At 38.6% G+C, this 12,950-nt stretch overlaps 1 protein-coding gene across 1 annotated transcript in view; it reads left to right on the top strand.

Annotated features, from left to right (window-relative positions):
- Positions 1–12,950, top strand: part of Dhc1 (Dynein heavy chain 1) — a 110,333-nt gene that overhangs the window by 15,979 nt on the left and 81,404 nt on the right. The window contains exons 10-15 of the mRNA XM_069824965.1: positions 603–802; positions 3,233–3,397; positions 5,439–5,591; positions 7,375–7,582; positions 9,548–9,709; positions 12,237–12,461. Of these exons, the coding sequence (XP_069681066.1) occupies positions 603–802; positions 3,233–3,397; positions 5,439–5,591; positions 7,375–7,582; positions 9,548–9,709; positions 12,237–12,461 (1,113 nt within the window). The remainder of the gene's footprint in view (positions 1–602; positions 803–3,232; positions 3,398–5,438; positions 5,592–7,374; positions 7,583–9,547; positions 9,710–12,236; positions 12,462–12,950) is intronic.

The raw sequence follows: 12,950 nt of genomic DNA, 5'->3' as shown, positions 1-12,950 counted from the left end.
TTCATAATCCTAGTCATTTTTTTGCATCTACTAAATCATATACATGATATGGGCATATCACATTTACTAATAATCAATTATGTAATATATAACAGCACATTACAACTACAATTAATGCAACACAAATACAAATACACAAAACTTGGGACTTCATTGTATAAAACTATGGGTCGGGCTGAGTTATTATAAGCCTGTAAACCCAAGTGCACATTATTGTAGAATAGATTCCTCATGCACCCACTCCGAATTGTCTTCCTATTAAAACTTGCAGTTCACCTGCTTCAAATCTTCTTGTACAATATCCGCAATAATTCATATATATTGCTTGGTGAATCTATATTTTCCTTTAAAGTCCTCATCGTTTAATGTCAATAAAGGGATCAAAACGACTTTGTACTGGCATCTTAAAAATCACTTATATTCGAACTAAATCTTTGTTAACTTTATTTTCCTTAATATCATTACTATTTAATTTCTTTGGTAATATATTATGTTCTTGCCTCCTGATTGTAATACTCACTATGTCTTGTTAACATTTCTCTCTCGTGTTGCACACTGTCTCTAGAGCAGCGGAACGTGAAGCATTTGCTCTGTGTTGTCAGGACATCTGCATCTCAGCCATGAAGGAGAAAGACATCGAGGCCAAGTTGAGACAGGTCACCAATGAGTGGACAGTGCACGAGCTGACCTTCCAGACCTTCAACAACCGCGGGGAACTGCTGCTGAGGGGCGACACAACCGCCGAGACCATCGGCCAGCTGGAGGACAGCCTCATGATCCTGGGCTCGCTCATGTCCAACAGGTCAGCATTCGGAAGTGGACTCTACGAAAGTTAACTGGAAAAGACATAAATATTACAGCATTTCATTTCATAGATACATTCTATACAGCAACAGAAAGTCTGTATTCTTTATTTAGCAACCACTGCACTCTTGAGGAGCTTATGATGTCGTCCAAGCACATTGCAAATGAATTAGCCTCAGGAATAGCAGTTCGGCTGGTTGGTTGGTTTGTTAGTTTCTTGTTCCACTTCGCATCCACCCCACGAGTAACCCATCCCGGGTGTCTGTTGTGGTGCAGGCAATCAAGGCACCCACACACCTGAAGGGCCCTGCCATTCATCTTATCACGATGGAAAGGCAAAACAAAAACAGAACAAACCAACACAAACACCACGTGAGAATAAATACATAACATTAACATATCACAATACCAATACTCACAAAATTGCAACTTCATTCAGAAAACTAAAATACAAGATAGCATAGAAAACAAATAACTCAACACAGAAATATCTAAATAATCACATTAAACAATCAAATAAATATAATTCAACTGGAGTTTACAAACTAAAATGCAATAGCTGCCCACATTTTTACATAGGACAGACAGGAAGATCCTTTCACACAAGATATAATGAACATATTAAAGCTATAACCAAACCCTACATCACATCAAATTACGCAGAACACATTATCAACAATAATCATGACTACAATAATATAGAAACAGATATGGAAATTTTACACATCACACCAAAAAGTTCACAGTTAAACATCTTAGAATAATACGAAATATATAAACATACCCACAACATATACTTAACACACAATTACAGTTCAATACCCATACATTGTTCGATGTCATGATACGTCATAAGTCTAGACATCGGATTTTTAGGCACTAAAAATTGCAGTTTTAGGCGCCTAAAATAAGCTCAAAATTTGTAAAATTAGGCTCTATTTTAATGAAAATAGGCATTTTAGGCACATCAAGGTATCATACTTCTTTCTTTCTTTCACTGAAAAAGTTACATACCTGTTTGCTACAAATCTTGCAGAATATTATTTTTCCATCATAAGTGAATTCTGAATATTCTGTTAGCTATTGCCGGATCAATGTAGATTTTGCACTTATATTTTTCGGCATTATCGCGTTAAACCTCATAGGAAAACGTCCTACCGCTCAAAACTTCTCAACACAAATAAGGTGAGGGAAAGAGCAACTGTTAACGAGCATTCAAATGAACCGTTGTTATTGAGATTCAATTGGACAAAAATACAAAGTTCCACTTATTGTTGCATTTCCTGGTAGTGTTAACACTAGGAGGGCCATTCTTTTAAATATTTTGTAACGGTTTACCCTACTAATTCGCAGTTTTACGCCTTTTCATAAATATTTCAAAAACACTCTTTCTCCAAAAATTGTGATTTTATGACACTCTGAAGGGCAGTACAGCTAATCGGTTTCAGACCGAAAACAGTCATTTTTATAGTATAAGTTAGTATATCTCTGAATCGGTAGCAGCACATGTTGTGATTGTTGCCTGCTTCAAAACTAAGGTTGGTTCTTTGTCGGCATTTATGCCTCCAAACATGTTAAATTCGGTGAAATCTATTGCGAGTGTCGTGAGATTCAAAACATTTTGTTTCCTTTATCAATGGTTTCATGGCCGGTGTGAAGCAAACTTTCCACTTTTTAAATGCCTTAAATTTCGCAGTGAATGCATGTATAAATTATAAAAAGTAAGAGTATAATGCGAAACTTTACAGTGAGTTAGGCATTTTTAGGCGAATATTAACAAATTAGGCTCTAATAACCGTTTTAGGGCATTTTAGGGCACTATAAAACTCTTTGAATACCTTTCAATTTCCATGAAACACAAATATTAATAATTATTTTTACTTTTCTCCTAAAGAAACAAAATAGGCATTTGCCCTAGAATCCGATGTCTGGATAACACACAAACAACCAGCCCTCACCATAAGAGCAACACACCCTCACCCCTACAACCGACAAATGCACATCGCAGAATTCAAGATCACCTGTAGTTCAGGAGACACTGATGAAGACGTAACATCATGTCGAAACGGGCCGTCTGTCCAAGGTATATACCTTTTTTAAAAATTTTAACACTTTTTAACGTGTGACTAAATAGTTTTATGTTTTTAACGATGGAATACCTTTAGATTTTTTTCTCGAGGTTTGCTCGTTTAGATCTGTCTGCAACACAATCTTCCGGGCAGGACACGCACAGACTGTCTGACATGCAATATTATAAAGATCATTTTGCAGATCTTTTCCACTTACGTTAAGGACAAGTAGGGTCAGTCCTGTTGAGAGGTGCCGCTTCTCCTTACCCGTTGATCTCTCATTATTATTATTATGTTGTTGTTGCTGTTGTTACACTTATTGACAGTTGTTCAGTAGTAACGTGGTTATTGTGTGGCAGGTACAACCCACCATTCCGCAAGCAGATCCAGCAGTGGGTCACAGATCTCGGAAACACCAACGAGATACTGGAACGCTGGCTCCTCGTACAGAACCTGTGGGTGTACTTGGAAGCCGTGTTTGTGGGTGGAGATATCGCCAAGCAGCTGCCAAAGGAAGCCAAGAGGTGAGAGGAACAGCTGCTCCTAATGTGATCAGCACATTGGTGGTTCTAATTATATTGTTTGTTACGAATACACATTGTGCTGGGGTAGGTAATATTTGCTGCTCATCTTTAGAAGCTTGTTTTGCTCTGAAACACATCTCTTGTCTGTTTTCTTCAATCATAAAGCCGCATTCATCTTTTGCGTCTTCATTGAAGGTACAAACGGAGAAAATGTCACATTTTGTGTGTAGCAGGAAGCAGTGACGTCATCAGTGATAAGATAACAGCAGGTCCGCAGTAGTATTGCTGTCGGACGTAGTCACTTTTTCAAGTTACTTTAAGATCACACACATTCAAGTCATGTACCAGGCTAGCGAAGTGCTTTGTGTGGAGTGTGGCAATGTTTGGGGCAGAAACATGGGCATTATGACAGAGTGAAGAGAAACGACTGGAAGCATTTGAAATGCTGATATGGAGAAAAATGGAGTGTGTGAAATGGACAGATAAAATTAGAAATGAAGCTGTACTGGGAAGAGTGGGTGAAGAAAGAATGATGCTGAAACTGATCAGGAAGAAAAAAAGAAATTGGTTGGGTTGCTTGCCAAAGGATGCGCTGGAAGGAATGGTGAATAGGAGATGAGTTCGGGGCAGAAGAAGATATCAGATGAAAGACGACATTAAGATATATGGATCATATGAGGAGACAAAGAGGAAGGCAGAAAATAGGAAAGATTGGAGAATGCTGTGTTTGTAGTGAAAGACCTGCCTTTGGGCAGAACACTATGAATGAATGAATATCAAAACCAGCTTTGCAATATGCTAATGAAACGTAAATAATAACAAGAAAAAAGATCAGAGAAGAATAGAAACTTATGGAATGAGATTCGTGACGTCCCTTTTGTGTTTTACTAAGAGATAAGGTAAAAAATAATACCATAAGAACTGAATTAAATATAAAAAGAATGCTAGGGGAAATGCACAAGAAATGTTGTAATCTTACTGAAAGAAAGCCCTCTGCCTATCTGCCATGGCAAACACAAATTTATAATTCATTGGGAAGATGGACGTGCAAAGAAAAGATGGAGACAATTTTACATTTTAATCCTGTAGTCTCGGAACAAGTAAACTAGGTACAGTAGTGGCAAAAAAAAAAAACCGGACCAACCCTTGTAGCTGATTTCAGAGCCTTGTTCACTGACAGCACGATAGACTGGTAACTAAGACTTCCGTGGTTCGAATCCTGCCTGGGAAGGAAACTCTTTTTGTTCCTTATTCAAATTTATTCCCAATACTTTTCGATTGCTGGTAAAATTCATGTTCTGGGAATAATAAGTTATACATCTTGATTACACAACTTTTAACACTGTATCACTTCGGAATATGTATGATAAGAACTTTCTTGTGTTAAATATTAACGTACCTTGTTAACATGTTTCGACCTATTTTCGGTCATCTTCGGAACTGGTCGTTGTTGGTCTTGGTGCCTCTTGTTTCCTGTTCCAGTTCCGAAGATGACCGAAAATAGGTCGAAACATGTTAACAAGTTACGTTAATATTTAACACAAGAAAGTTCTTATCATACATATTCCGAAATAATAAGTTAATTAAGTACCGGTAGTAAAATATCGCTGCAATCGAAAAGTATATCGGGAAAAATAGGACTAGGAGGTTTTAGAAGTTAGTCCATAGTTAATGTGATATTCAGTAGTGCAAAGGATATCTGTCTGATGAGATCAATGGCCTCAAGTCCCTAAAAACAAAACTTACTCTTGATAATTTAATACATGTTTTTGTGCCAGCCTGATTTTGGATCGAAACAAACATCTAACAGTTTAACACACGATATTTAATAATTTTTAGTATGTTGGGGAGGCCTAAGATCAGTTTCTGAGTTTTTTCCTCATTTAGCATTAACCTGTTTGATTGAAACCGTTGTTAAGATTATTGATCTGCGACCACTTAAGCATTTTATGTCCTACAATATAAAGTGATGGACGTGAGGCACTGCTCCACCAGATGTAAGGTATTCGACTCCTGCCTCAGGATGTGTAATGTTGTGCAGGTTCAGCAAGATCGACAAGTCGTGGCAGAAGATCATGCAGCGCGCGCACGAGACGCCGGGCGTGGTGTCCTGCTGCGTGGGCGACGACCTGCTGAAGCAGCTGCTGCCCCACCTGCAGGAGCAGCTGGAGCTCTGCCAGAAGTCACTTAGCGGGTGCGTCCTGTTTGTTGCAGCATGGAGCATGATTCTCAGGTTCCATTTAACTTCCACACTGTTCACAAACTATGCCATGCATCTGCTGAGCACGTGGTTCTCAAATATGTCCCGTGTTCTAGACCATTTCTTCTATTACGAGTTCCAGAGGTTTTCATTTGATTAGTCCATCTTGATGTGCAGGCCACAAGCACCTCATCTTCACTCTTGCTTTCAATACAAACTGCACCATGCCAAACTGAATCCCTTGATTTTACAAGCTTTCCACTTGTTTCTGTTTCTGTCTATTTCAGTCTAAGCTTGTTTTTCGAAAAAGGAGCATACATTGAGATGAAACTAATGGTACCTCAAGCAATTTTATCATACATTACAATTCCACTATTATTATTATTATTATTATTATTATTATTATTATTATTATTATTATTATCATTATTATTATCGGTATTATTATCGGTATTATTATTATTATTATTACAACTATTGCTGCTATTATTATTATTATTATTATTATTATTATTACTATTACTATTACTACTATTGCTGCTATTATTATTATTATTATTATTATTATTATTATTATTACTACTACTACTACTACTACTACTATTATTATTGTTGTTGTTGTAACAACAGTTATATTACCGGTTGTTCTGTATGGCTGTGAAACTTGGACTCTCACTTTGAGAGAGGAAAAGAGTTTGAGGGTTTTTGAGAATAAGGTTCTTAGGAAAATATTTGGGGCTAAGAGGGATGAAGTTACAGGAGAATGGAGAAAGTTACACAACGCAGAACTGCACGCATTGTATTCTTCACCTGACATAATTAGGAACATTAAATCCAGACGTTTGAGTTGGGCAGAGCATGTAGCACGTATGGGCGAATCCAGAAATGCATATAGAGTGTTAGTTGGGAGGCCGGAGGGAAAAAGACCTTTGGGAATGCCGAGACGTAGATGGGAGGATAATATTAAAATGGATTTGAAAGAGGTAGGATATGATGGTAGAGAATGGATTAATCTTGCTCAGGATAGGAACCAATGGCGGGCTTATGTGAGGGCGGCAATGAACCTCTGGGTTCCTTAAAAGCCATTTGTAAGTAAGTATTATTTACTAACTTGCATGGGTGCGATTTCGATCCATTCAATGTGTAGACTTACTTGTTGACGGCAATATCATATTCTTTTATATTATTTGCAAACAATTTCTATCTATACTTGAATTATTTTCTGTAATACAGTATTCCATTGCATACTGCGGTACCGGTATATCACTGATTAGAATTTACTAGTTTTTGTTTGTTGTCTAAATGAACCATTGTAACCTTTGTTTTTGTATTCTTTGTTTATTATGTCATGGTTATATAGTTAATTCGTGACATTGTCGTTCAATTTATTATTGTATTAATTTGTATCACTGTGCTGGACTTCTATTGACAAACAGCTGTTGTCCAGCACATAAATACCAAATATAAATAATAATAATAATAATAATAATAATAATAATAATAATAATAATCAGCTTTTAATGTGTAACACATCTTCCGATAGTCCTTTTCCATTCTTCTCTTGAGTTTTAATATGCTCATTATGCTTCCAAGTTATCGTAGCCCTCACATATCAAGTGGTATAGTGATAGCAGTAGCAATGGTACATAACTTTCAAAGTGTGTAGTAATCGACCTTTTGAGAGCAAAGGACTATGCCTTGCAATCTGGCAACCTTGTTCAAGCATTTATGTAATTAATATTCATGTGATCATTACAATTTTCGTGTTTTTTTCCAGATATTTGGAGAAGAAGCGCATGATGTTCCCGAGGTTCTTCTTCGTGTCAGACCCCGCCCTGCTGGAGATCCTTGGACAAGCCTCCGACTCCCACACGATTCAGAACCATCTGCTGTCTATCTTTGATAACACACGCTATGTCAAGTTCCATGACGTGGAGTACAACAAGATGACGGCCATCATCTCCTCAGAAGGCGAGTCCATACAGGTCAGTTGGAGCGTCATTCTACTGATTATGCCTCATTCTTGAAATCACAAACGGACAATGTGACATTCCGCAATGCTGAAAGGAAATGAATGAATGAATATTTATTAACTACAAATGGGTTTTCACCCGATGATAGTTGCAGGAAAAATTACAATAAGAGGACATACGCTTCTGGCCGCGAAACCAGGTGGCCCGGGTTCGATTCCCAGTCAGGGCAAGTTATCTGGTTGAGGTTTTTTCCGGGGTTTTCCCTCAACCCAATATGAGCAAATGTTGGGTAACTTTCGATGCTGGACCCCGGACTCATTTCACCAGCATTATCACCTTCATCTCATTCAGATGCTAAATAATCTAAGATGTTGATAAAGTGTCGTAAAATAACCTACTAAAATAAAAAAAAATAAAAATACAATGAAGAGTCTATGAAAAGATATGTTGTTTAGTAATGTTTTTGTCTTTGTATGTCCTTCGTTTGCTGTCTTGCATCCCCATAATATTTCTCTAGCATTTTTATCTGCATCAATTTTTGTGATGGTTTGACTCTTGAGGAGATGGTCTTTATTTATTACTTCATTGGTTTTATATAATTACTGCTGCTATTTTTGTGATGAGATAAGACGGCTAGACGTCCCTTTTATCCTGGACATATTCTCATTTTGATGTAAGGACTCTTTGAAAAAAAAAAACATTAAAATGTTCTTTATTAAAAATACCCATTCGAATACAGTAAAACCCCGATAAGACACTGTTCAAGGGACCGGGTGTAAACCGCGTATTAACCGGGACCGCGTATTAGGCGGGTATACTAATTTTGACTTATATACAGTATCTATTAGCATTTTTCTTTATTGAAATACATGGTCCATGAAAGGTAATACCGTATTACTCCATTATGTAATTACTGTACTATACGTCAAAGACATTTACAATATGTACTGTACTTAATTCTTTGGAAAAAAAGCCATTTATAGTTGTTTGCCGTGTGCGTGTTCTCCAAGTCCTCATGTTTACCACACTTCAGTTTCTGCGATTACAGCTTCCCGACGATGTCGCAGCTGTAGTGATAGAGTCGCGATTTTTTATTATCATTCTTAATATCGATAATGGGATTCCTAATGCATCAGAGAGTTGTTTCTGAGTAAGAGTACTGTTCTCATCGTACTTTCGTAAGATTTCCAATTTTTCCCACACAGAAAGTGCTTTTCGTTTAACACTCATTGTAATCACACTCACAGACACTTCAATACACTAAAGGACAACAAACTGCCAGCAAAAATTTCCAGAATTTTATTACGGCCGAGTGAGGAATGTTGTTTGAGAGAGATGGTTAGCAAGAGGGTGAGGTATAACTAAGGTATAGCTGCATTTAGATTGGCAACAGGCCATGATTGTTTGGCCAAACACCTGCATAGAATTGGAATATATCAGTCCCCTAACTGCCCATTATGCAACTCAAACCAAGAAATGGATTCGGAACACCTCAAAATCTGTGCTTCAGTGGCTGGCCATGATAATAGCTTTGAAAAATATTGGAGTGCAAGAGGTCAAATGACTTTATTGTCAAACACCTGGCATTAGAAAACAACAACATAACTAAGGTATGAAGTATGAAGGTTTAAATGCGCAGGTAAAGGGTCGAATACCAATACTTTTCAGGTTAATTGCACCATTGAGTTCAATGACCAAGATGTTTCATTGTTGTTACAGTACATTGCTGAAAATTACATCGAAAATATTCCACAAAATCAGCGTATTATGCGGGACTTGAGCGCAACAAACGGGGTGTTTTATAAAGGCGTTATATATGAAATATGCAGGGACCGGGCAAAAAAAGCGTATTACACGGGATAGCGTAATAAGCGGGCGCGTCTTATCGAGGTTTTACTGTAGTGTTAAAAGCTCAAACGTGTTGACAGTATTATGTTACTAACTGCTGGGAGTTAATGATGATAATAATGTGCACAGCTGGAGCGTGCCGTGCGAGCGGAGGGCAGTGTGGAGACTTGGCTGACATGTCTGCTGCAGACCTCGCAGCAGTCCCTGCACGCCATCATCAGGCAGGCCTTCACCATGATCAACGACCTCAACTTCAACCTGCTCACGTTCCTCGACAAGATGCCTGCACAGGTATGACGCTGAATCTTATACGGAGCGATTCCCTGAGTACAGACTCAAACTTTTCGCAACAAAATCTTCGCATATATTTACTTAGGCTAATTCCGAATGAAAATTTAAATAACCGCCTTATAAAACATATTTGTTCATCTTTGAATGTAGCTACACCATGTTAGGTCGATGTACAGTAGTTTATCCCAAACAATATTTTGCTGAAGTATTGTACGTTCTTTCAAGTAGAGTTTGCGCGCCTAGTGATACTAAGATACTAAGCACTTATGCAAGTGAGTCGTTCACATAACGAAATGTGTATTACGTACATTTATTATTGTCATATCTAGGAAATTTATGCATTTACTGTTCTCAGTTTCTAGTGTGTAGTGTCGTTTTGCGTGTATTTTGTTTATGTGTCAATGTAAGGTTTTCAGCCTGTTTTTTTTTCTTCCCCTCACTTTTGGCGTAGACGACATTCTAATACTATTAGTAAAAAAAAAAAAAGGTAAAGGTATCCCCATAACATGCCATGAAGGCACTTGGGGGGGGCATGGAGGTAGAGCCCCATGCTTTCCATGACCTCGGCACTAGAATGAGGTGGTGTGGTCGGCACCACGCTCTGACCGCCTTTTACCCCCAGGAAACACCCGGTACTCAATTTTATAGGAGGCTGAGTGAACCTCGGGGCTGTTCTGAAAGTTTGGCAACGAGAAAAAATCCTGTCACCACCTGGGATCGAACCCCGGACCTTCCAGTCCGTAGCCAGCTGGTCTACCAACTGAGCTACCCGGCCGCCAATACTGTTAGTAGACACCTGAAAATTTCGTATTTGCGAAACCCGCGAATTTTTAAATTGTGCGATAGAAAGTATTTTTCTTCGTCTGTAAAGTGATTTAGCATGATTTTCTAGTAGAATTGAAATTGCGAAAAAATGCGAATTTCCTGTCAAATTGCGAAATCTGAGAAAAATGCTATTTAATAGCGATTTATCAGTAAAATGTTATTTTTCAAGCAAAAAGCGCATTGTGTATATATACAAAAATTAAAGGCACTTTTTAAATGCTCAAGACATGTCGATCAATTATTGCCTGCTCAGTTCTATACATTTTGTATATGGTATCGATAATGAAGGTCCGATAATTTTATATACATATCGTAATATCAATTATCAAGTTCTATATTCGATATGGCTTGACTAAAATGCTTCGCGTCGGTTTATTTGGCTGTTTGCTTTTGAGATCGCAGCGGAGCTGGATAGCTATTCTAGTTATCTACGTGAAGATTAATTTTTAGTCCTACAAAATTTATCTGTTATGGTAACAATGGTTATTAGAGGAGAGGTTAGAGCGCTCGAGACGTAGAACAAAGGACCTGGGTTCGATCCCTGGCGCCAGGGGGAATTTTTCTCCTCTAATAACCATTATTCTAGTTATATTGGCAGAGTTGTGAGACACGTGTTCCTTCGTAAAATGGGAGAACAGCTACAACTGCTCAAGAAAGATTAAAAAAGTAGATGCTAATTTTGATGGAAATACCTAGATGCTAAAAATTCAGGTCCCTAACTATTAGTGTTAGTTTTTTTCCTTATACTGTGATTTAACATGCTAGTATAAGCTCTGAAATGATTCTCATAGATTTCTGTCACTCTCTCTTAGAACTTCCTCGTATTTTCTGGAGTTAAATATTGCAACTGTCCCTTATTTACATTCTAAAAACCTGACAACTCTACTTTCATGATAACAAAGTGGCTAATGCTTTGGATTACGTCATTGGACCTGCATCTGTACCAGGCATCGCAAACCACACAGTCATAAATAATATCTGATGCTCTTGGAAACCACGATCAATTCCCGTCAGATCGTGGACTTTATAGTAGGACCTATATTCAAAACAGTAGTGGCGCCAGTTATAACATACGGAATAGAGATTATTTGGGAAAAACTCAAGATCGGTGATATGATAAAAATAGAAAAAGTCAAGACTATGTTTATGAAACGGATACTAGGAGTCGGAAAAGCAGCGCCATCCCGCCTTGTATATGAGCTCATGAGAGAGATATTTCGTAGATGACATCAGATCGCTACCATCCACAGGACCCTACCAGGAACTGGTAAGCATAAGAGACCGGAAGAAGAAGGAGATAGACCTGGAGTTCTACACCACATCAGCCATGCTAGACGACAGCTGGACCAGGGGGACACGTGACAACAAGACTCTCAATACACGGGTTTCACCATAAAATATGTGTGAACAACAAGTTCCATGAACCAACCGAAGACTGCAAATGTGCGCTGTGCGGGCAAAGATGTGGGAAATACCACATCACACCGTGTGCGAAGAGAGTTAAATCAATAACAGACTACGGCAAAGACTAAAGTTGGACATTAGTGCTCAACTCGAGCGCATTTTTTCTCATTATATAGTAGGACCTATGTCTAGCTTGATGGATATGAAAACACTACCGACTAACATCAGCTAGTGACGGGATTCTATTCTCTGAAAGCTATTTATTATTTTCTTCAGAGCCATTGTTCTATTGTGGCAGGTGGGGATTCTGGGCATCCAGATGATCTGGACGCGTGACGGGGAGGCAGCTCTGATGCAGGCACGTGCCGACAAGAAGGTCATGTCCGAGACCAACAACAAGTTCCTGGAGCTGCTGAACACCCTGATCGACCAGACCACGCGGGACCTCACCAAGATCGAGCGCACCAAGTTCGAGACTCTCATCACCATCCACGTGCACCAGCGAGACATCTTCGACATACTGGTTAGTGTCAGATCATGTAGGGCTTGGCATGTTGGTGTTGGAGTACCTCTTCCTTTTTGTAACCCGATGCTTTGACTACAGATATTACTCATCACTAATCTTCCATATATCTTCGCGAAATCTCGATTCTTTTCGCCTCTTATCCATTCATTCATAGTGTTCTACTAAAGGGCAGGTCTTTCACTGCAAACCCAGCTTTTTCCAGTCTTTCCTATTTTCTGCCTTCCTCGTTTTCTCCGCATATGATCCATATATCTTAATGTTGTCTGTCATCTGATATCTTCTTTTGCTCCGAACTCTTCTCCCGTTCACCATTCCTTCCAGTGCATCCTTCAGTAAGCAGTTTCTTCTCGGCCAGTGACCCAGCCAATTCCTTTTCCTCTTCCTGATTAGTTCCAGCATCATTCTTTCTTCACCCACTCTTTCCAACACAACTTCATTTCTTATTCTGTCTGTCCACATCACACGCTCCATTCTTCTCTACATCCA

Source organism: Periplaneta americana, chromosome 1, assembly GCF_040183065.1.
Source record: "Periplaneta americana isolate PAMFEO1 chromosome 1, P.americana_PAMFEO1_priV1, whole genome shotgun sequence".
Taxonomy (NCBI): domain Eukaryota; kingdom Metazoa; phylum Arthropoda; class Insecta; order Blattodea; family Blattidae; genus Periplaneta; species Periplaneta americana.
Note: the sequence above shows the minus strand (reverse complement) of the source record. Positions and strands in the feature narration are given on the sequence as shown.